At 37.6% G+C, this 25,967-nt stretch overlaps 2 protein-coding genes across 3 annotated transcripts; both read left to right on the forward strand.

Annotated features, from left to right (window-relative positions):
• The first annotated feature begins 1,978 nt into the window (after window positions 1-1,978).
• LOC125784962 (E3 ubiquitin-protein ligase TRIM39-like) lies at window positions 1,979-3,558 on the forward strand. The gene has a single exon (XM_049469144.1). The coding sequence runs from the start codon at window positions 2,037-2,039 to the stop codon at window positions 3,339-3,341; it is 1,305 nt and encodes a 434-aa protein (XP_049325101.1). The 5' UTR covers window positions 1,979-2,036; the 3' UTR covers window positions 3,342-3,558.
• Window positions 3,559-9,666: 6,108 nt separating this feature from the next.
• Window positions 9,667-24,133, forward strand: LOC103042241 (protein asteroid homolog 1). Of its 2 annotated transcripts, none has more exons than XM_049468988.1 (5): window positions 9,667-9,829; window positions 11,555-12,831; window positions 16,773-16,989; window positions 18,276-18,438; window positions 22,715-24,133. In XM_049468988.1, the coding sequence occupies exons 2-5, from the start codon at window positions 11,590-11,592 to the stop codon at window positions 23,106-23,108; spliced, it is 2,016 nt and encodes a 671-aa protein (XP_049324945.1). In that variant the 5' UTR covers window positions 9,667-9,829; window positions 11,555-11,589; the 3' UTR covers window positions 23,109-24,133. The 2 variants fall into 2 exon arrangements, with proteins under 2 accessions (XP_049324945.1, XP_049324946.1); XM_049468989.1 differs by having other exon boundaries at window positions 11,572-12,831.
• Window positions 24,134-25,967: the final 1,834 nt, after the last annotated feature.

Here is a 25,967-nt window from a genome sequence, read left to right on the forward strand (position 1 = left end):
ATACCAAAATAAACAACTTATATATTGCAGAATGCAACTTATATATCGCAGAATGCAACTTATATACCACAGTGTACAACTTATATACCAAAGTATACAACTTATATACCGCAGTATACAACTTATATACCGCAGTATACAACTTATATACCACAGTATACAACTTATATACCGCAGTGTACAACTTATATACCGCAGTATACAATTTATATTCCACGATATACAATTTATGTACCAAAGTATACAATTTATATACCACAGTGTACAACTTATATACCGCAGTGTGCAACTTATATACCACAGTGTACAACTTATATACCGCAGTAAACAACTAACACACCGCAGTATAAAACTTATATACCACAGTATACAACTTATATACCGCAGTGTGCAACTTATATACCACAGTGTACAACTTATATACCGCAGTAAACAACTAACACACCGCAGTATAAAACTTATATACCACAGTATACAACTTATATACCGCAGTGTGCAACTTATATACCACAGTGTACAACTTATATACCGCAGTAAACAACTAACACACCGCAGTATAAAACTTATATACCACAGTATACAACATTTATACCGAAGTTTACAACTTATATACCACAGTGTACAACTTATATACCGTAGTATACAACTTATATACCGCAGTATACAACTTATATACCGCAGTGTTCTACTTATATACCGCAGTATACAACTTACATACTGCAGTATACAACTTATATACTGCCATATACAACTTATATACCGCAGTATACAACTTATATACTGCAGTGTACAACTTATATACTGCAGTATACAACTTATATACTGCAATATACAACTTATATACTGCAGTATACAACTTATATACTGCAATATACAACTTATATACTGCAGTATACAACTTATATACCGCAGTATACAACTTAATTACTGCAGTGTTCTACTTCTACGGCAGCTGCAACTGCAGTATACAACTTATATACCGCAGTATACAACTTATATACTGCAGTATACAACTTATATACTGCAATATACAACTTATATACTGCAGTATATAACTTATATACTGCAATATACAACTTATCAACCGCAATTTACAACTTATATACTGCAGTATACAACTTATATACTGCAATATACAACTTATATACTGCAGTATACAACTTATATACTGCAGTATACAATTTACATACCGCAGTATACAACTTATATACCGCAGTATACAACTTATATACTGCAGTATAGAACTTACATACCGCAGTATACAACTTATATACAGCAGTATACAACTTATATACCAAAGTGTTCAACTTTTATACCAAAGTATACAACTTATATACAGCAGTATACAACTTTTATACCGAAGTTTACAATTGTATACCGCAGTATACAACTTATATACCGAAGTTTACAACTTATATACCGCAGTATACAACTTATATACCGCAGTATACCACTTATATACCGCAGTATACCACTTATATACCGCAGTATACCACTTATATACCAAAGTGTTCAACTTTTATACCAAAGTATACAACTTATATACCGCAGTATACAACTTATATTATATATATATTATATTGACTGAAGACTCTTATTATGAAGTATTAGTTATTATGAAGTAAAAGTGGATTAGCCACAATTGAATGGCTGACTTGCAATACTAACTGTTATTCTGAGCTGGATTATTTAATGATACTTGATAGCAGATGGGATCTGGCTATAGCTCACGTCTCAAGTCTTTAGTTATTGATATCAGGTGAATGCTTGCTAAGAGCCAAACTCAGAGTAAACCTGTTAGTGTGTTAGCAACAATGCTAACTATTATTCTGAGCTGGATTAACCGCTGATTTTAGATAGGAGAATAATGCTAATAACCTAAATATTATTCTCTAGCAGATTTTAGGGCTAAATTATATCTTCTAGCTAAAGTTAGCTTGATGCTAACCTCTTTAGAAGTTAATTTCTCTTACAGCCATCAGCTAAATGTTCTATTCTCACCATTTTCCCACTGTTTTTCAGTGCAGATACAAGTCATGGGAGATGATAAGTGCATGCCAGCATGGACAGCGGTGTGTGCTAATCACAAGGAACCCTGGGAGTTTTTCTGCAAGGAACACCAGGAATGTCTCTGCAGATCCTGCTTAGAGGAGCACAAATCCCACCCGTACCTGCTTCTGGAAGACGCTAAAGCTGCTAGCGTGGACATTCTGAAAGAGAACATCAGGACACTGGAAGATTCCCAGAAGCAAATACAGCTAAATGTCGCGTGGCTGCAGGATGCTAGATCCCAGGTTGCTAGCGATCGTGCTAAGCTGAGGGAACAGCTAGCGCAGCTGTTCGACGAGGTGCAGGAAACTCTGGCTCTTGAAAAGAAGGCATTTTTAGCTTCAGTTGATGATGAGAAAGAGAAGAGCCTCACACTTTTAGAGTCTCACCTCAGCGAGGTGCAGGAGAAGAAAGGAGAATTAGCACGGCTAATCACGAAGGCTAACGAACTGGTGGAAAAGGAGATTTCCGCTAAAGACTTTATGGACTGTTACAGTTGGGTGATGCGGAAGATGCTGAGGATTGATATAAATGTCCCACAATGCCATGCGGCGAGGCATGAGCTGGACAGGACTGTTATTGGCCAGCTTAAGCGAGACAGCCAGGCTGCCGTAAGAAACGTTAGCAAATCGATACGTGATAAACTACTAAGGATGCCTGTCCGGGTCACGGCACCAAAACCAGCCAGTTCTTTCACTTTGAAACCTCCTGTACCTCAAAGATCAGTCAAATCCACCACTTTTAAACCATCAACCTCACAAACATCTGATTTCCTGTTGGATCCAAACACCGCGCACTGCAACATTAGCATATCTGAAGACCGTTTATCTTGCCAGTGGGTGGCCCATCCCTTGACTTGTCCGCCTCACCCCGAGCGTTTCCGCCTGCACCCGCAGGTGCTGTGCAGTCAAGGTCTGTCCGCAGGAGAGCACACCTGGCAGGTAGAAGTGGGCGGAACCCGCCGGTGGGAGGTGGGGGTCACCTGTAAGAGCCGTGACCAGGCCTGGGTGGACTCCTGCATCAGCTGGGCTCTGCGATGGGACGGCCGCCAGCTTCAGGCTTTCGAGGGACACAAACGCTACTTCAACTCAAAACTAAGGACCATAAATCGAGCACCAACGCTCCTCCGGCTCCACCTGCACTTCAGCCAGAAAACTGAACTGAGCTTCTACACCTCTGAGGACGAGCTCCTGCACACCTTCACCATTAAAACCTCAGGACCCGTCTTCCCAGGCTTCTATCTGGAAGAATCGTCCGTGAAAATCAAAAAGTTGGATTTTCAGAAGCATTAGCCATTTGGGTGCCCTAAGCACTAATGCTTTGTTGTGCCTTGAAACCTCCAAACCTGTTTGGTTTCCCATTACTTTACGATACTAGAGTAATATCTCTTGATACTTAAACCCTAAATACTATAGAAAGGGTTCTTCAAGATTTGTGGTTATAAGAATCCAAAATCTGGTTCATGCTAAAGCGAATAGACATTTTTCCTAGGTTTGACCTTGGATTACTCCAAATTGCTACAGAAAAATCACTTAATACTTTTGTTATTAATAAAATAAAAATTGATCTTCAAGGATTTAATAGTGACATTTGATAAAAGTTGGATTTGTTGGTTTTATAGGACTCCAAAATCTGGTTTATACATAACCGAATAAACATTTTTCCTAAGTTTGACCTCGGATTACTCCAAATTGCTAAAGTAAAATCACTTGATTCTTTAATATTTAATAAAATGGGAAGTGTTCTTTAAGAATTTAATGGTGACATTTAATAAAGGTTTCATTCGCTGATTTTATAGGACTCCAAAATCTGGTTTATTCATAGCGGAATAGACATTTTTCCAAAGTTTGACCTCAAATTACTCCAAACTGCTGCAGTAAAATAACTTACTACTTTTATGTTTAATAGAATGGAAAGTGTTTTTCAAGGATGTAATGGTGTCATTTGATAACAGGTTAATTTGTTTGTTTTATAAGACTCCAAAATCTGTTTTATGCAAAACCAAATAGACATTTTTTCTAAGTTTGACCTCCGATTACTACAAAATGCTACAGTAATATTGCTTTAAACTTTTATCTTTAATAGAATGGAAAGGGTTCTTCAAGGATTTAATGGTGTCATTTGATAACAGTTGGATTTGTTGGTTTTATAGGACTCCAAAATCTGGTTTATACATAACCGAATGGACATTCTTCCTACGTTTGACCTCGGATTACTCCAAATTCCTACAGTAAAGTCACATAATTCTTTAAACTTTAATAAAATGGGAAGTGTTCTTTAAGGATTTAATCGTGATATTTGATAACAGTTTGATTTGTTGGTTTTGTGAGACTCTAAATCTGGTTTATTCTTAACCGAATAGACATTTTTCCTAAGTTTGACCTCCGATTACTCCAAATTGCTACAGTAATATGACTTAATACTTTTAACATTAATAGAATGGTAAGTGATATTGAAGGATGTAATAGTAACATTTGATAACAGTTTGATTTGTTAGTTTTGTGGGACTCCAAATCGGGTTTATTTCGAATAGACACTTTTCCTAAGTTTGACTTCCAATTACTCCAAATTGCTACAGTAAAATCACTTTATACTTTTATAATTAATAGAATAAAAAGTTTTCTTCAAGGATTTAATGGTGAAATTTTATATCAGTTAAATTTTTTGGTTTTATAAGACTCCAAAATCTGATTTATGCAAAACAAAATAGACATTTTTCCTAGGTTTGACCTCCGATTACTCCAAATTCCTACAGTAAAATCACTTGATTCTTTAATATTTAATAATATGGGTAGTGTTCTTTAAGAATTAAATAGTGACATTTAATAAAGGTTTCATTTTCTGTTTTTTTAGGACTCCAAAACCTGGTTCATACCTAATCAAATAGACATTTTTCCTATGTTTGTCCTCCGATTACTCCAAATTGCTACAGTAATATCACTTGATACTTTTATGTTTAATATTAGGTAAAGTGTTCTTCAAGGATTTAATGGTGACATTTCATTAAAGGTTAACTTGTTGATTTTATAGGACTCCAAAATCTGATTTATACATAACCGAATGGACATATTTCCTAGGTTTGACTTTCCATTACTCCAAATTGCTACAGTAATATTAGTTGAAACATATACCTTGAATACATGATAATGAGCTCTTCAGGAATCTAGATAAATTTAGTGGTGATACAATAATCCTTTGGTTTTCATGTTTTATAAGACTCTAAAAAATAAAAAATGATAGATTAATGAATAAAAAATAATTGTTGGGTGTGGCTCCATTACAAACCATTATTAAAACAGCAGTCCTGACAGCCTGGCACCGCTTGACACCCACAGCGGACACCACCCGTCCCTGTGTGCCACCCCACATGCCCCTGACTCACAGTGACTGGCACAGAACTGCCCCTCTCTACCCTCAACCAGCTATTTCAGCTGTGCTTTGCAGTTAAAATCAACATATTTACTTTTCTTTATTTTCTATTTGTACAAAAAGAAAGCATTTAGGTGCACGTATCTGAGGAGCTGTTACAGTAACTGTGTTTTTTTCTGAGGCTGGTAACTCTGATTAACTTATCCTGAACAACAGAGGGAACTCATGCTCTTCCATCCTTTCCTGTGGCGCTCCTGATAAGTGCCAGTTTCATCATTATAAAGTTTTTGATGGTCTTTGTGTTGACTGCACTTGAGGATACTTTTAAGGTTCTTGAAATGCTTTGGATTGACTGACCTTCACCTTTTAAAGCATTTTCTTCTTTACTTAGTTGAGTACTATAATATAAGGCTCATTTTATGCGAAACTAGTAAGGAACAGGGTTAAGTTAAGTAAGCCAAACTGTATTTCTTAAAAAAAAACTTTTCTTTTACAGTTAATCGAGTGCTGGATGTTAATCTACACAGATTTCTCTCCTGAAAACTGTTTGTTTAGGTGAGTAAAGCACTTCTGTTTATTTACAGTAAGCTTAGATTTACAGATTTACCAAACTGAACTGCTTGAATTTTTGCACCAGGAGTAAAGCAGCATAAAGTTATCCAAAAGCAGTGTGTAAGACTGGTGGAGGAGAACATGATGCCAAGCATTGTTGCCAACTCCTCAGTAAGGAAAGTAGCTATTGGCTGTCCTAAAAGTCGCTAGAAGTCGCTAAATGACGTCATCGCCTAATTTGCATAATACATGTTTTTGAAGCTGTAAAGGATTAGGGTTGTGGGAGAGAAAAAGTGAGTAAAAAACACCATAAATATGTTAGAAATGTTACAAATGAACAACTTCTGTTGCTTTTTAAATAGGAGATCACTTCTTTACAGTAACTTCATTTTTACGTGAATTACATAAATTAGTTTTTTGCCATGTTCTTAAATGTTATTATAAGAGCAGCAGTTAGCCGGAACTGTTATTCTACGTTTTTTTTTAGTTTTTTTTTTTAGTTTGTTTGTTTTATTTTATTTTTTACGTTTTTTAAAGTTTTCTTTATTTTAAACCCTATCATAGACAAATTGTTCAATGGTTCAATAGATATTTAGCTTTGTTTTATTTATTTATTTATTTTTGGCTTTGTATTTAGCTTTGTTTTATTTTATTTTTTTACGTTTTCTTAAGTTTTCTTTGTTTTTAAACCTATCATAGACAAATTGTTCAATGGTTCAATAGATATTTAGCTTTTTATAAAGAGGCTGAGAGGTGGAGCGGTGTGTGTGTGCTCTGACAGTCAGACTATCTTTCTCATTTTCTGCAAATAAATGCTGTAAATGACAATATTTTTATTTGGGATTTGGGAGAAATGTTGTCTGTAGTTTGTAGAATAAAACAACAATGTTCAAACAATGTTCAAACATAAACCTATAAATAGCAAAATCAGAGAAACTGATTCAGAAACTGAACAAAAAAACGAAAGCATGTGAACAGAAACTGAGAAATAGCGCCCTCTATGGTCACAGAATTCGATGTAACACCGGCCGAGCTTTTTGGATCACAGTTTTCTTGTCTTGTCTTGGGTACCTTTGGGAATATTGGCATCTAGAACCCTTATCGGTGCTAAGTGATTCCGCAGAGAGAGCGGTTTGGTCTGCATTAATGCGCTTTTCTGCGATGTGTACCAGCGCTAGCTTTAGCTTTAGCATTCCAGGGTGAATGGTTTGGCATGGAAGCCGATAACACAACAACCTATTGCTTTCAGGCTTTCGGATTTGCTTCAAGTTCGTGCCACCGATTTAATCTTTCGCATGGTTCGGTTTCGTTTCCCCAGTTTGGACTGATTTCTATCGAGGTTCGGGAAATCAGTTAGGCTCTCTAGCCTTAGCTTAGCCTGTGGAGCTGCGCTGGCTTCTGTAGAGCCACACTCGATATGCAGCGGAGTGCTGTTTCCCCAGGGTTTTCCTCACAGTATTCCAGTATAAACCAGTATATGTGGTGTTTTATACACTATTTTAATGCTCAGCCAGTACTATACAAGTATAAACCAGTATATGTTGTGTTTAAACTAATGGTTTACTGCTCAGCCAGTACTAGACCACTACACCAGCACTATTAACCAGTATATGTTGTGTTTTGAACATTAGGTTACTGCTCAGCCAGAAATAGACCAATATAAACCAGAATATACTAGTATAACTCAGTTTAGACCATTACAAACCAGTATATGTGGTGTTTGAAACATTGCTTTACTGCTCAGCCAGTACTAGACCACTACACCAGCACTATAAACCAGTATAAACTTGTTTAGAACAGTATAAACCAGTATATGATGTGTTTCGAACATTAGGTTACTGCCCAGCCAGCAATAGACCAATATAAACCAGAATATACTAGTATAACCCAGTTTAGACCAGTATAAACCAGTATATATTGTGTTTTCAACTACTGGATTACTGGTCAGCAGCACTATACAAGTATAAATTCAGTATAGACTAGTATAACCCAATTTAGACCAGTATAAACCAGTATATGTTGTGTTTTAAACATTACTTTACTGCTCAGCCAGTACTAGACCACAACACCAGCACTATAAACCAGCATAAACTAGTTTAGAACAGTATAAACCAGTATATGTGGTGTTGTATACACTATTTTACTGCTCAGCCAGCACTATACAAGAATAAACCAGTATATACGAGTATAGACCAGTTTAAACAGTATAAACCAGTATATGGGGTGTTTTATACACTATTTTACTGCTCAGCCAGCACTATACAAGTATAAACCAGTATATCCTAGTATAAACCAGTTTAGAACAGTATAAACCAGTATAAGCCAGTATAAAGGGTTTGTTTAGAAATGTGATATACTGGTCAATCAGCACTAGACCAGTAAAAAACTGTTTAAACCAGTATAAACTATTATAAACCAGTATAAATGTTTTGGTCAGAAGTATGTTATACTGGTTAGCCAGCACTGTAGACCAGTATAAACCAGTATAAACCAGTATAAATGTTTATGTGTTGTGTTGAGAGCACTGGTATGTGACCCCAGTCTCTCGGGGTCAGTGTGTGGGTGAAGAACACTGGTGCACAGATAAACCAGTATAACCAGTAGAGGTGTGCCAAAAAATCGATTCACATAAGAATCTTGATTCTCATTTACTACGATTCAGAATCGATTTAAAATGTCCCAAAATCGATTCTAAGGTCCAATCCCATTTCTTCCCTTGGCCCTACCCCTCACGGTAAGTTCACACTGCAGCGGCACGAAGCGTTTTTCGCTCCGCCTCCCACTGCCCAAAGCGACCGTGGCCGCTGCAGTTTGAACTTACCGTCAGACCCACACAGAGCGTAGGTGTTTGAGAATCACCGGTAAGATGGCAGAACAAGCACTATATTACCTTAGATTAACGTGTAGTTTTAATGTTTTATGGCAGAATGCTTCATAACAAGCATAAAAAAGATCGCTAGTAGTTAGTTTCAGTAACTGTTAGCTAGCTAACTAGCTAACTTTCCAGTTCCACCTTAAATAACGCTACAGGTGGCAGCGGGCTGCAGCATTTAAGGCGGAACGGAAAAATAACAATAAGCTAATCAGAGCTAATTTCAGCTCCTCATCACAGAGGAATTAAGGAATGGACAATATGAATTAATTTCTCCACCTCCTGCCCCCTTTCTGAAGAAATACAACGGCCTAAAATTAACTAGTTAATCAGCAGCTGCTCCTGAACTTTAGCGCTCCACTGCTATCATCACATCAGCCCAGCAGCGTCACCTACACACCACCGCTAGTAGCCTGGTAATAAAGCAGTGTTATTTATTATTTATTTATTGTTCATTAACGTCATTGTGATATCCCAGTGATTCCTCTGTCACTGAGGACCCACATTCCTGCACATTTTATTGTTTTTGTAACACATTACCTGCTTCAGGACCAGTGTATATTTTGGAGGCTTTTTTTTCAATAAGTTTTCAATAAATTTTTATAATTCAAATCGTTTTGAATCAAAAATCGATTTTGAATCGAATCGTGGCCCCCAAAATCGGAATCGAATCGAATCGTGAGATAGTAAAAGATTCCCACCCCTAATAACCAGTAAGAGTCTGAGAGAGGCTGTGATGTGTATTGGTAATAGTGACTGGAGTTCAGCGTTGTGCTGATCAGTAATCGATCACAGTGATCAGTCTGTCTGATCGGGTTCGTTTTTTCCGTTGGTTTCGTTTTTCTTCTGTTAGGTTTCGTTTTCCTGCGCGTGACGCGTTTCACTCTCCCTCTGCTTGTGAAGCGCGCGCCTCCCGCGCGTGCACGAGCAGATAGCGCGCGGGACTGCGGGCAGCGCGAGCTCCTCTGCACGCTCTGATCTGAACAGGTAAATTACCTTAAACCTGCAGGTAAATTCACTTTTCTGCACTAAAGACTGGAGTTTTACAGTATTTTACAGGAGAATAACTGGTTTGTTTGATCAACTGTATACTCATATATGGTCCTACATGGAAAAGTAATAAAATGTTACAATGCATTGTTAGATAAATTTGAAAATGTACGAAAATAGCTTAAATGCATAATTCCCTAATGCAACGCAATGGTTTTAAATAGAAAAAATACAGATTTATACAGATATATTAAGGAATGCATGCTCATATCCAAGCAAGCACGATCATGTGTGATTCACATGGCTGGAACTTTATACAGGACCAGTCAAACCCGTTTGGACACACCATATATATTAGAGGTGTGCCAAAAAATCGATTCACATAAGAATCTTGATTCTCATTTACTACGATTCAGAATCGATTTAAAATGTCCCAAAATCGATTCTAAGGTCCAATCCCATTTCTTCCCTTGGCCCTACCCCTCACGGTAAATTCACACTGCAGCGGCACGAAGCGTTTTTCGCTCCGCCTCCCACTGCCCAAAGCGACCGTGGCCGCTGCAGTTTGAACTTACCGTCAGACCCACACAGAGCGTAGGTGTATGAGAATCACCGGTAAGATGGCAGAACAAGCACTATATTACCTTAGATTAACGTGTAGTTTTAATGTTTTATGGCAGAATGCTTCATAACAAGCATAAAAAAGATCGCTAGTAGTTAGTTTCAGTAACTGTTAGCTAGCTAACTAGCTAACTTTCCAGTTCCACCTTAAATAACGCTACAGGTGGCAGCGGGCTGCAGCATTTAAGGCGGAACGGAAAAATAACAATAAGCTAATCAGAGCTAATTTCAGCTCCCCATCACAGAGGAATTAAGGAATGGACAATATGAATTAATTTCTCCACCTCCTGCCCCCTTTCTGAAGAAATACAACGACCTTAAATTAACTAGTTAATCAGCAGCTGCTCCTGAACTTTAGCGCTCCACTGCTATCATCACATCAGCCCAGCAGCGTCACCTACACACCACCGCTAGTAGCCTTATAATAAAGCAGTGTTATTTATTATTTATTTATTGTTCATTAACGTCATTGTGATATCCCAGTGATTCCTCTGTCACTGAGGACCCACATTCCTGCACATTTTATTGTTTTTGTAACACATTACCTGCTTCAGGACCAGTGTATATTTTGGAGGCTTTTTTTTCAATAAGTTTTCAATAAATTTTTATAAATCAAATCGTTTTGAATCAAAAATCGATTTTGAATCGAATCGTGGCCCCCAAAATCGGAATCGAATCGAATCGTGAGATAGTAAAAGATTCCCACCCCTAATATATATAGTGTTTTTTCATTATTTTAAACTTTTCTATTTCACAGATTAATACTAAACTCATCCAAACTATGAAGAAACGCATATGGAATTATTTAATAAAGAAAAAAGTGTTAAACAAACCAGAATATGTTTTATATTTTAGCTTTCAGTTTTTCAGTTAACAGCTGTGCTGAACTCATCAAGAGTTAATTACTTGAAATTCTTTATTCTTAATGTGTTTGAGAGCATCAGTTGTAAAGTTGTGAAGAGGTCAGTCAATCTGAAAGAACTTTTTAAAGTTTTCATACTGAAAACATAATTTTAAGTAATTTCAATCTTCAAATGGGTTAGTTTGACCTGTAACATAACAGGTTCTACATGAGGGGAAATTACTTTTCTTTCTCTCCAGGTTTGTTGAATTGTAAGGTCTCAGGAACTGGAGCCATGGAGGCCAATGATCTGAGGAGCTACATCAGCAGCCACAAGAACATCTTTGTCTTGAGGAACAAACAGTTCCGAGACAGCAAGCTTGTAATCGATGGATGCAACTTGTACCACACTCTGTATTTTACATCGGGCTTGGATCAGGCACAGGGTGGGGAATATGGCGATTTTGAAACAGTGGTTTGCAATTTCTTCAAGAACCTCAAAGAATGCAGCATCAAACCGTACGTTGTGTTGGACGGAGGGGACGACGGCGGCGACGGCGAGTTCCGCAACCTGAAGAAAAAAGGTGAAATCACAATCAGAAAGGCTCACGCCTTGTCTACAGGACGTCCACGAAACGTCCTGCCAATTCTCGTCAAGACGGTGTTCGTGCAGATCCTCAGGAAGCTGGAGGTGCCGTTTGTTCAGTGCGTTGCCAAGGCTGACTGGGAGACTGCTGCCTTGGCCAACGAGTGGAACTGTCCGGTTCTTTCTAACAAGGCCGACTTCTACATTTTCGACATGAAGGGAGGACTGCTGCCCCTTTGGAGTTTCCAGTGGAAGAATTTATCCTTGATGAATCAATCGGACGAAAAGTTTGTTCGAGCCAAAGAATATTTTGTGGAACGGCTGAGCACTCATAGAAGACTTTTCCTCCCTGTTTTCGCCACAATTGCGAGCAATGACGATATTCACCTGGACAAAGGATCGCTTCCAAACTGGGCGAAACCCTCAAAAGGCTCTACTGTAACCAAGGATATCGATGCCTTGTTCAAATGGCTGTCAAAATTTAAGAAACCAAAAGAGGCCATAAATGGAGTTCTGAGCCACATTAGGGACCCGGCGTATTCAGACAAAGTCCTCAATGTCCTCACGCAAGGTCTGGAGGACTACCAGCTCTCCCTCAGCTCCATAGCAGAGTTCTTCACGAGTGGAACGGCACTTCCTGATTCTTCGCCATGCCTTCCAGAGTGGACTCTTCAGCAGTTGGCCAAGGGCAAGCTTGACACCGTCGTAATGGACGTCCTCGTCAAGCAGAGGACGGTTCTCAGCTTCCCAGTGGAGAATTCCCTGTACTCCAGCAGCAATCGGATGTCTCAACCCATACGGCAGACCATTTATGCCTTACTGCTGGGCGTAACGGATGGCGCCTACGTGGAGGAATACGACAGGGAGGAGCTTGAGATAACCAGCTCCAGGGTGGAAGCTGTTCTACCAAGTAAGGTCGTTCCAAACCTCCAGTTGGAGACACTGTGGGAGGTAATACAGCCAATGCACATGCATTTGTCCAAATATAGAATATCCAACAAAAAATATTAATATTTTATTATATTTTTCTGTGGGACAACACTAAAGAAATGAAACTTGACATATAACATATATATATAACGAGTTTTCAGTGTACAGCTTGTATAGCAGTATAGATGTACTCTCCTCTCGAAGTAACTCAACACACAGCCTTTAATATCTAAATATTTAGCAACACAGTTGAGTACACCTCACGTCCCTGGTGTTATGTCACGTGTTAAAGTTATTAGGGAGCAAGGACGTTAAATATGGTGCTTTGGGTTCAGTTCTCTCTAGGGTTGCAACGGTATAAGATTTTCACGGTATGAGAACCGTCTCAGAAAATACCGCGGTATCACGGTTATCACGGTATCACAGTTTGTTACATATATTATTAAACTGACCCTTAAAAAATTACAACAAAGGTTTTTTTGTTCAATTAACTATTTATTGTAGAAACCTGGAACAACTATATAGATAATGTCTCCTTAAAAAAAATAAGCTGTACACCATTAGGTAATCCGTCGTAGCACGCACTTCACGCCTGTACCTGCGTGCCCAAATTTCGGATAACTCAGCGCTTTTGCCGCATGGGTTGTGCACGACTACAAAGAGGTTTTATTTAGGTTCAGATTAAAATTATAAACTAAACACATACTTTGCGCTGCACGGCGGGGTGCTGTTCTCGGAGATGGGAGTACAGGTTTGACGTATGTCCACCTTTAGCTGTGAAATAGTCCCACACTGCTGATTTTAGTTTAGCCTTTTTTTAGACGGACGGAGATTTGTTTAGTCTGATGCACTTTCTGCTGTTCTCACCGCTGTGTGCTGAGCAGCTGAAGCGGAGCAGAGTTGCGCATGCGCGGGTGAGTTTCTCCGCTGGCTTGTGTTTTACCGGTAATAAGCAAACACACACGGTATGATAACTGTGCATTTTAATACCATGGTATACCGTGAAACCGGTTACCGCTGCAACCCTAGTTCTCTCATATTGGCCACTGGATACTCAACATGCCACCTCATGCCACCTTGTTGGCCTAGGCTATAAGAGGATTCCCAACAACCTAAAACTGAGCTACAGCATGGTGGCCAAGGCCAAACATGGTGGCCAAGGCCTCGCCAGAGGTTGGCTTTAAAACATGTATCCCACTATTCTTTTTCGACCATGTTCAGACCCTGCCAAAAATGTTTTGCCTCAGATTTCTGGGTCCTCTATTGCTAATGTACCTCATTAATGTAAGTCACTTTGGATAAAAGCGTCCACTATATGCTATGTAATGTAATGTGTGCATGGAACTGTCCTAGAATAAAGCCTCTTCTGAAGCTGATGCACAAGGAAGCCTGCAAACAGTTTACTGAAGACAAGCAATCCAATAGCATGGATTAACAGAACCATGTCCTGTGGTCTGACGAGCTTAAGATAAACTTGTTTGGCTCAGATCGTGTCCAGCATGTGTGGTGGCTTCCTGATGAAGAGTATGAAGACAACTGTCCTTTGCCTCAGTAAAGCATGGTGGTGGTAGTATCATAATCCAGCACTGGCGAGCTGAACTCCAAACATGTACTGTGCCATTCTGAAGCAGAGCATGTGCAAGGACCACTGTTTGGCCATTGAATTTGTCATAAACCAGGGCTGCATGTTAGTATTTCTAAAATAGTATTTTTCACACAACATGTACGTTATCGTATAGCTTGTTTTTCATAAGAATAATTCCAAAATGAACAGAAAAAAGCATTTTTTTCTCTTATCGCACAACAGGATTAGCAAAATTAATTCAGAACATATTCAGAAATATTTGTAGTGCATTTTTGGAGAGAAAATCTAGGTAGCAACATACCTGAAACAGATTTTAGAACAAATAAATCTTCAGATCTTGCAATGTACGGCTGCAGGTGTAACACACTGAGGTTGTAAAAAATAAAGTAGGAAGAAATTAGTTTAATTCACTTTTTACTGTCTAAAGTGTCTAGGCAACAACTTGATAAAATTAGCATTTCCAAAACCATACGATAAACAAATCACTTGATATTTTTATAAAGTTACAGAACAATGTTATTACAGTTTTTCACTAGATATAGATTAAAATATATATATATGTCATGGTCAGAACAGAATAGCAGACAAGCGCAGATACTGATAAAAACAATATATGTTTATTATAGGAATAAACAGATGTAATCAGGGTCGATACAGAAACAAGGGTGATCACCAGTAGACAGAGCAATGAAGACAAAACCATACCATAAACGAGAAACAGTCCAGAGTTCATACACAAGCAATCCAGTATCAGAGATAATCCAAGAGGCAGTAGTGAAAACACAGTCCAGGTCATACACAAAACAATCCAGTATCAGAGGCAAAGGCAAGAATCGGCGTCGAGAAACAAAAAGCAAGGTCCTACACAAGATAAACTGAGACAAGAGATATAGAACGCTTTGTAATGAGGAGAACCTACAATACGCGGCGATGAAGTCTGTTTGGTGTGCACCTTTATAGTGCCAGTAATCAGTATTCGGGACTTCCTGGAGGAAGCAGGTGAGGTGTCACGTGATCAGGTGAGTGCGTGATGTCAGCGGGTGGTGCATTCTGGGTAGTGTAGTTGTTAACCTGAGAACCTCCGTTAGAGCTGGGTGTGGAAGGGACAGAGGAGCTAACAGCACCAGACGTGACAATATATAAATATATTTTAGAGAGGAACTGCAGCAGCTATGCACTGTCCATCTCAGAGCTCTCACTCGTCAATTAAAAGCTCCCAAAAATATTTTTAACCTTTTTACAAAAATATAAATTTGAAAAAAAAAAAAACTTTTTACACATTTTTAACCCTTTTTTATATAAAAATTTGCTGAATTAATTTTTGTCCTTCACCACCTCCACCTCATGTTAACCCTCCTGTTATGTTCATTTATCAGGAACAGCAATAGTGTTCCCAGGTCAGCTTGACCCGGTGTATGTTTAATTATCTGAAAGATAAAAGTCAGTGTGAATATTTCATTTTTAACTCCATTACTAATTATTCTACCAGTTTTAGTGCAATGGAGTAACTTACCTCTAACATAATAATTCCCTTGATTTTCATAATAAAATAATATATTTTTGAATGTTTTTTAATGTTTCACTACTTTAGAAAGACCAACATAAAAAATGCAATAGTTGCAATACATACATTGCAATTTTGTTTTAGTTTTTGTTTTTGCAGGGGGTGTTTTGCAAATATGTGAGACAAACCATTTTCATATTATACAGCTCTGGAAAAAAATGAAGAGAGCACTTCAGTTTCTGAATCAGTTTCTCTGATTTTGCTATTTATAGGTTTATATTTGAGTAAAATGAACATTGTTGTTTTATTCTATAAACTACAGACAACATTTCTCCCAAATTCCAAATAAAAATATTCTCATTTAGAGCATTTATTTACAGAAAATGAGAAAACAGATTCATATTCATAAGTTTTTAGGAGTTTTTAGTTTTTAGGTTTTTTTGCATGTTCTCCTCCACCAGTCTTACACACTGCTTTTGGATAACTTTATGCTGCTTTACTCCTGGTGTAAAAATTCAAGCAGTTCAGTTTGGTGGTTTGATGGCTTGTGATCATCCATCTTCCTCTTGATTATATTCCAGAGGTTTTCAATTTGGTAAAATCAATGGTCTCTTTTTTTACAGAGCTGTATGTTGATTAAACTAATTAAGGCAATCAGAAGAAGTTTTACACTGAGAAATATACTTTTAACTATTTTTAAAGCGGGTCAATTTGACCCAGAACATAACAGAAGGGTTAAACCCACCAAACTCAAACTCTGAATGACTCTGTTCATATCTGAACCATTTAATCACTTGAAAATGTAAAATTGGTGGAGTTCTCTGTTTAATACACATAATAAAACACTAAAATATCTGTTCCCTTATGCTCTAGACAGCGTGGAACTGGCGGCAGCAGATTCTCCTGGAAGCTTTGCTGGTCTCTCAGCCTCCTGACCGGCTTCCCGTCCCTCCCAGTCTGCAGCTAGCCGTGTACGTCACCTGCTACTGGCTGAAACAGGCAGAACCAGAACCCAAACCAGAGTTCCTCCGGGCCTTACTGGTGGGACTGGTGTACGGAGAGCTGTCCAGAGATCCACTTACGCAAAGAGGTGAGACACTCTTCTCATTTACTAAAGTTAAAAGTGCTCTTATCTGAGGAGCTGTTAGCTTGCGGTTTCTGAGGCTGGTAACTCTGACGAACTTCCTTTTCTGGGGTGGTCCTGATAAGAGCCAGTTTCATCATTGTACACGTTACGTTTCGTATAGTCTTGAGGATATGTCCTTCATTTCTTTTTAAAAGTATTTTTTAATCTTTATTTAGTTGAGTAGTTCTTACTTCTCATAACCTGGATTCGAACATTACTGAAATATTCACTATTCACTGTATACCTGTAACTCTACCTCTTCACTACTTTACTTTAACTGATGCTCTCAAACACTTTATTCAAGTAATTAACTCTTGATGAGTTCAGCACAGCTGTTAACTGAAAGCCTGAATTCCAGGTGACTCTACCTCATAAAACTGACTGAAAAAAACAGTTTAACAGTTTTTTGTTAATTACTTTCATAATTTTATATGTTTTTCTTCATAGTTTGGATGAGTGTAGTATTAATCTATAATGCAGAACACTTTTTTATTTATTTAGTTTAATTATATATATATATATATATATATATATATATATATATATATATATATATATACACATAGGTACATATATATATTTTTTTTTTTGTTTATTTGATTAATTATTAATTAATATGTTTTATTATTGTTTACATTAAAAAGGGTGTGGTTGTGGAACTTGGTTTGGTTCTCCAAAGAGGAAACTAGGAAATGGGTGGAAAACAAAACCCTGAAGAGGTGCAAAAAAAAAGGCGGGAAACAGAACACAGGAAATGCCACAAAATGGCATGTGCAAACGAAGGACACCTTTCAGCTTCAAATAAACTCAAAACGGACTGAGCAGCCCTCTATTTTTTGCCTTCTTTTTTTTCTTTTCTTTTCTTACATTTTCTGTTACCGGTCACCCCTCTACAAAGGTGCGACAGAGGAACAAGTGTTTTGACTGGAGGTTTATATAGAGTGCTGCACAGGTGTGACTGGTTGCCACTGATCACCTCCAGGGATTCTGGGAATTGGAGTTTTGAGACCCAATCCAACCCAATATATTTGTATTAAGTACAACACCAGTAAAACATTAGTACTTTTTCAAAGTATACTGAAATACAGATTAAACAGCAAAAATGTAAGTATAAGGAGAAAAGCACATACAAATCACCATTATTATACCTAAATAAATATGCAACTTTTTCTCACAAGGGAATCTGATACATTTTAGTGATTTTCTAATTCATAATATTAATTTTATGTTTATTTCTATGTTAATTTTAGGGGCGGTTCCAAAGAGGCTGAAGAACCTGAAGACCCGTAAAGAGAAAATCCCGCTGGACCTGGAGGTGGCTCACGCTTACAGCCAATGGCAGTGCAGTCTGAGGGACAGTCTCCGCCTCAACCAGCTGCTGGCCAATCCGGTTCCAGAACCCGAGTATGCCTGGTAAACACCAGCTTTATTATGTCCTTCATTTTACGCTCTGACCTCTTATCTCCCATCAGAGCTGTAATCAGTACTGCTGCTGCTGGACTGTAACTGTAGCTTATCACACAGCAAACAGAACAGTGGCAGTGTTTAATACAGGACTAGCTGTGAAGCATGGGGGCGGGTGCGTTCACGCTTAACACACCTAATACATAAAGGAGTTACTGAGTGATTCATATAGTAGATTCTAAATAATTCATACTGAGTGGATACTGAGAAATCCATAGCAGTTACTGTAATTCATAGTGGATATGCTGGGTAACTCATAGTTACTGAATAATTCATTCTGGATAATGAGTAATTTATATGACCTTCTGAATAATACACTGTAAATACTGTAAAATGCATGGTAAGTACAGAAAAATCTTAGTGGATGCTAAATAATTATTAATACTAATTACTTAATAATTCATACTGGACACTACATACAGCAGTTTATAGCGAGTACCGATTAATTCATGCTAGATAATGAATAATTCTCATTACGTACTGAATAATTCATAGTAGATACGGCATAATTCATGGAAAGTATCAAATAATTCATAGTAGATACGGCATAATTCATGGAAAGTATCAAATAATTCATAGTAGATACGGCATAATTCATGGAAAGTATCAAATAATTCATAGTAGATACGGCATAATTCATGGAAAGTATCAAATAATTCATAGTAGATACTGAATAATTCATGGAAAGTATCACATTATTCATAGTAGATACGACATAATTCGTGAAAAGTATCACATTATTCATAGTGTCCCTTGTAAAAGAAAAGTGTATTTAATTATCTTTTTAAAAAGTATACTTAACATGGAGAAGTACATACTTTTTAAAATGAAAATACATGCTGAAATACATACTAAATGTACTATTCTGCACTTAAGTATATTTCAGCTGTAATTAAGCTATATTTAAATACAACATGAAAACATTAAATTGTGCTTTTAAGCACTTTTTTCGTACATATATTCTGCAAACTCTCTTATTCAGAACTCAGAGCTGTATGTATGTCCTAACCTTAAATAAATATACATATGAGAAAACCATTCTTCTTTCTTTTTACCTTAAAAGCAGAGTCTGTTTTGCATTATTTTTACTTCATTTTATTTCATCACTGCTATTTCATGTAATCTGCATTTGGAAAAAGCCTGGACAGGACAATTCCATCGCAGATATTGAATAATTCATGAATTTGCCATATGAAAAAAAAACACTGGTTAGTTACTGAATAATTAATACTGGACACTATATAGTTTATGTAGGGGTTAGTAGTAATTAATACTAAATAATGAAGCATACGTATTACTTAAATACTTCATAATTCATGCAAAGTACCAAACAATTTGTAGTGGGTACTGAATAATTTATAGAGGTTAATGAATAATTAATAATAGTATATTATTTGGATAAAGCTTGGACATGATAAATCCATAGTAGATCCTGCATAATTCATGGGATTACCAAATAAATCATAGTGGTTCGTTATTAAATAATTCATACTGGACACTACATAGATTTTATGTAGTGGTTAGTGATTGATTTATATTAGAAATATATATTCACAACATATATATATATTCATAACTATATATATATATATATATATATATATATATATATATATATATATATATATACACACAACACTGAGGGTCACTATCACCCCAATTCTGAACTCACCTGTTTCTTATTTTCCAACTTTTAGCAGTATTTAAGGACAATGTACTCTTCTAAGCGTTTGTTATTCTCAAGATCGATTTTTTTTTTACCTCGAGATTGGATTGTTTGCCTGTATTTTCTTGTTTTTTTATTAATAAACCTGCATTTGGATCTTTTATCATGTCTTGAGTGAAAATTACAAAATCCCTTTTATTTTAAATGTTGTTTTCTAATAAAATGTCAAGTCCTCCAATAAAGAGACACTAAACCATTAAAAACCTTAAACCATATTTTTTTTTATTAATAGCTGAAATGTGTTCCTTAGAAGTAATAAAACATACCAGTCCTGCTTAAGATTATTATAAACATTTCCTAATCTTAAAAAAAAAAAATACTTTTACTGTGGTAATTTCTGCCTCTGCAGCTCCTCTCAGGTTCAACCGTGCTATAGACATGGATGATGCAATATGCAAATTAGACAATAAAAAATACCCCCCCAGCCCAATCAGCTCTCCCTCCTGCCCCACCCCTAAACCCATACATCACCCAGTGCCTCACCCAAATGTCCCCTCCCTTTTTTTAAATAATTTTATTTCAAATGTTTCCCATTTTCTCCCCAATTTACACGGCCAATTACCCAACCCACTCATTAGGCCTCCCCCCTATCACTAGTGATGCTCCCCAACACCAGGAGGGTGAAGACTAACACATGCTTCCTCCGATACATGTGAAGTCAGACTCCGCCTCTTTTCGAGCTGCTGCTGATGCTGTATTGCCGAGCAGCATCACAGCGCTAACACTAATACATCAGCTCACAGATGCCCTGTGCTGCAGCCATCTACCCACCCGGAGGGAGCAGGGCCAATTTTGCTCCCTCTGAGCGCCGGCAGCTTGATGGTAAAGCTGCATGAGCTGGGGTTCGAACCTGCGACCTCTCGCTCATAGTGGCAGCGCTTTCGACCGCTGGACCACTCGGCGCCCCCCTCCCTCTTTAAAGCATTGTTCAGCTGAGGGTGGAGTCAGCTAAAATCAAGGGATTTAAAAGTGCCTCTTTAAATAAAATGAGGCCACTATGATCAGGAGATTGCTGGTTCGAATCCTGGTCATGCAGCTTGCCATCATCTGTTGGAGCCCTGAGAAAGCACAGTTGTCCTTGCTCTCTCTGGGTGGGTACAGTACAGTAGATGGCGCTCTCTCTTTCCCCTCATCACTCCTAGGGTGATGTGGATCAGCACAAGGCTGCGTCTGCAAATTTTTTAGGGTTTAACATCCTACCTGGAGCAACCGAAGCCACATGGGAAACAATACCAGTAACTGATAAAACAAATATTATATGCTATAACATGTTTAAATTTAAATACCATTAAAGCTGATGTCTGTAGGTTTTGGGGTTTAGAGGATTTAGTGCCTTCTCTGGTGAGAATGGGTAATTGCAGCGAGCATGTGGAAAAATCATTTTAAACTGGGCGGATGTGATGCGGTCTCCATTCAGAGCAGATGAATCTGACTCCAGGTTATGTTCAGTCAGAGAGAGAGAGAGAGAGCTCAGTCAGAATTTTCACTCCTTCGTTTCTTTGGTTTTACTATGAGTGAATGAGCTACTGAGCTCTGAGTTTCCTCTTCTGAAGTCTCCACCAGCCGCTCGCGTTCAGTAAAACTGAGCCGGATCTTCTTTTAGAGGCTGTACGTGTGACGTAAGTACATAAAGACACGTGACGTGGCCAGAAGAAGAAGAAATCCTGCGAAAAGCGACCCGACACCCCAGTTTTTAGAATGAATATATTATATTATATATTAGCAGGGATGGTGGCTCAGCACATTGGTACCATTAAACACTTTATTTTATCCATATTCTTTTCCACTCAGAAATGCTTCTGCTTTCAGAAGTTTAGAAACTAAATAATCTAGACTGACACTTTAAAAGAAATTAATAAAACATATATGTATATGTATTAATTAATTTCTTGTTTTCATGTACTTGTTTTAAATGTTTTTCAGTACCACTTTAAAATAAGACTTCTTTATAAAGGATACATGAATAGCTTATAAAGGAGTTTATTAATGCACCAAATACTGATTCCACATTCGTTTATACTGTTAAACCTCAAATCTCACTATATACTTATCTTACTTTATCTTTTCCATCAGTCATCATTAACATTTCTGTTATTTACTTTATTCATTCAACTGTAAAAACATATTAAACGACTAAACGACTAACAACTTATTTTATTAAATATGTTAATAAAGCAATTGTCACTGTTGGTTTTTTCTATTTATGTGTTGTAGGTTAAGCGTATTAATGTTTTTAAAGTATTTATAACTTAATTTATAACCGTTAATAAACTCCTTTATAAACTATTTATAAGCCCTTTATAAAGGAGCCTTATTTTGAAGTGGTATCTGTTTTTCATTGGTTGTCTCAGGACAACTTTATCCAGCCAGACCTCTTTTAAAGCAGTGTATATAAAATAAAACTTACAGAGTTTAATATTATCTGTTTTTACCTGTTTTAAATCTGTTTTAAATCTATTTTAATCTGTTATTTATCTGTTTTTATGTGTTGTTGTTCAGGTTGTACAGTGGTGAGCTGGTGCACAGTGTTATCAGGGATCTGAGGAGGGGCGTCGGTGCAGAAGTTCTCCTGGCCGGATCTCCTCCGGCTCTGCAGCTCTTCCAGCAGCTGATGGAGGCGGTGGAGCCGGAGCTGGACGACGAGATGAGGGCGAGGCTCGGATGGAGTGCAGGAGGGAGTGCCGGATCTGCTCCGGCTCTGCAGTTCTACCAGCAGCTGATGGAGGCGGTGGAGCCGGAGCTGGACGACGAGATGAGGAGTGAGAAGAGCAAGAGCTCCAACCTGGAGGAGAAGATCTACGAACAGTCCTGCAGCTTCAGGACCAGACAGCGCAAAAGATCTCACAAATCAGATCCCAGATCCAAAAAATCTGACCTCTCCCACTGGGAATGAAAAAAATGAAATGATCATAATAGACTCACAAGGCCACATGATATCTCGTATCCTATGCCATGACTTTTGGCACATCTCAAGGAAGCCTTATAAACTATACGCTTACCTTTCGGACATGTGGGCGGTTTCGTTGTTTTTCTTTTTTTTTTTTTTTTTTAACCTTAATTGATTGGCTGCTTTGATTTCCATAAATAATAATAATAATATAACATGAAATGATCATAATACAATACACTGACAGGTCCTATCCCGTTTAGGACTGCCACAGCAACCACCTAGCAACCATTTAGGATTACCACAACAAACACTTAGCAAACACCTAACAGCCACTTAAGATTACCACAGCAACCACCTAGCAATCTCTTAGGATTACCACAGCAACCACACAGCAACAATTTTGGATTACCACAGAAACCACCTAGCAACAATTTAGGATTACCACAGCAACCACCTAGAACTTTCCACAGCAACCACCTAGCAACAATTTAGGTTTACCCCAGCAACCACCTACCAACCATTTAGGATTACCACAGCAGGCAACTACCAACCACTAAGGATTACCACTGAAACCACACAACACCCATTTAGGATTACCACAGCAACCACTCAAGATTACCACAGCAGGCAACTAGCAACCATTTAGGATTACCACAGCAAACCCCTAACAGCCACTTAGATTTACCACAGCAACCAATTGGGTTTACCACAGCAACCACCTAGCACTTACTTAGGATTACCACAGAAACCAGACAGGAGCCATTTAGGATTACCACAGCAACCATCTCTTAACCAGTTGAGATTACCAAAGCATCCACCTCGCAACCATTTAGGATTACCACAGCAATCATACAAACCATTTAGAATTACCACAGCAGCCACCTAGCAACCACTTTCAATTACAACAGAAACCACACAGCACACAGGGATTTTTATTTGTATTAATATTTATTATTATTTAATTATAAATAGGGGCGTAATTTGACTTTTTCGTCACATGACAACTGCATTGCTATTAATTCAATTTGTACCAATGATTGTTTTAATGAATGTTTAAATATGTTAAATATAATAATAAATTTGATGATGTGTCCTAATTGTCTCAGATTACTGTTTATATGCTGTTTTAATGTGTATAGCTTGTGGAATTAATGTTGCTTTTTGATGTTAAACTGTTTGATACCTGGAAACAAGAAACTCTGCTGTTCCTCTTTTAAAAGAACCTCCATCAGAACAGAGCTGTAAAACAGACCAGCAGAGCAGATATTAAAGGAGAAATCAGGTGTGAAATGGACTTGGGTTGTAGTGAAATATAATAATTTTGTTGAAGAGTCCACCTCCGTTCACCTCTGCTCTTCTTTACAGAATTGTTGTAATTTCTCCACATTGGAGAATTTTACAGCATGAACTGCCTTTTTAAGGTCATTGTCCTGCTGCAGAGCCCAGGTTGGTTTCAACTTGAGGTCACGAACAGATGGTCGGACATTCTCCTTCAGGATCTTTTGGTAGAGTCTTCCAGATCCTGAAGCAGCAAAGCACCTAGCAACAATTTAGGATTACCACAGCAACCACCTAACAGCCAATTAAGCTTACCAGAGCAACCACCTACCATTTAGGATTACCACAGCAATCATACAAATCATTTAGGATTACCACAGAAACCACACATCAATGTTAAATATGGAGCTTAAAAAAAACATTAGAGTAACTTTTTTATCCCATTTTCTCCCCAATTTTCACGGCCAATTACCTAACCATTAGGACTCCCCCTATCACTAGTGATGCCCCAACACAAAGACTGTGCCCAACTTTTTATGAAGGAACCAATAGAAATACTTCAAAATGACCTGAAATAAAGTCTTTTCACATTGACTTCCATTAAAAGTATAAAAGTTTATGCTCTTTCCTTTAAAGTTGCTGTTCTGGAGATTGTTGGAAATTGTTGGAAATTGCTAAACTAGGCTTAATCCTAGTCTATGTTTCTAAATTAGCTGGAATTTATCAGTAGAAACAAATTAACATTGAAAACATTTGATATTTTCTAAGATAAAAAGTGGCCTGCTCGGAAAATTAATCCATTAATAAGGTTTATGTTTGATAATTTAGTGTCTTTTTATACATTTTTATATTTTTTTATAAAAAAAATATTTTAGCATTTATTTCTTTTTGGCTTACATGGCTTACAAAACCCAAAAATCAGTGTATCAGAAAATTAGAATATTATATAATTAGGACCAATTGATACTTTCTGCAGTGTGGGCAGTGTGCCAAGTCCTGCTGGAAATTGAAATCTGCATCTCCATAAAAGTTGTCAGCAGAGTGAAGAAGCATGAAGTTCTGTAAGATTTTGTGGGAAAACAAAACTGCACTGACTTTAGACTTGATAATAAAACACAGTGGATCAACATTCATCATTCAATCATTTAAAGTAAATCAAGGGAGCAGAGTCTGGAGGAAGAGTGGAGAGACACACAGTCCAAACTGCTCGAGGTCTAGTGTGAAGTTTCCACCAATCAGTGATGGTTTAGAGCAGAGACATGTCATCTGCTGGTGTTGATCCACTGTGTTTTATTATCAAGTCTAAAGTCAGTGCAGTTTTGTTTTCCCACAAAATCTTACAGCACTTCATATCTTACAGCTTCCCTCTGCTGCTGACAACTTTCATGGAGATGTGGATTTAATTTTCCAGCAGGACTTGGCACACTGCCCACACTGCAGAAAGTACCAATTGGTCTTATATAATATTCTAATTTTCTGAGACACTGAGTTTTGGGTTTCATTGGCTGTAATACATGATTATAATCAACAATAAAATAAATAAACTCTTAAAATAGATCACTCTGTGTTTAATACATCTATATA

This window comes from Astyanax mexicanus, chromosome 1 (genome assembly GCF_023375975.1).
Source record: "Astyanax mexicanus isolate ESR-SI-001 chromosome 1, AstMex3_surface, whole genome shotgun sequence".
NCBI lineage: Eukaryota > Metazoa > Chordata > Actinopteri > Characiformes > Acestrorhamphidae > Astyanax > Astyanax mexicanus.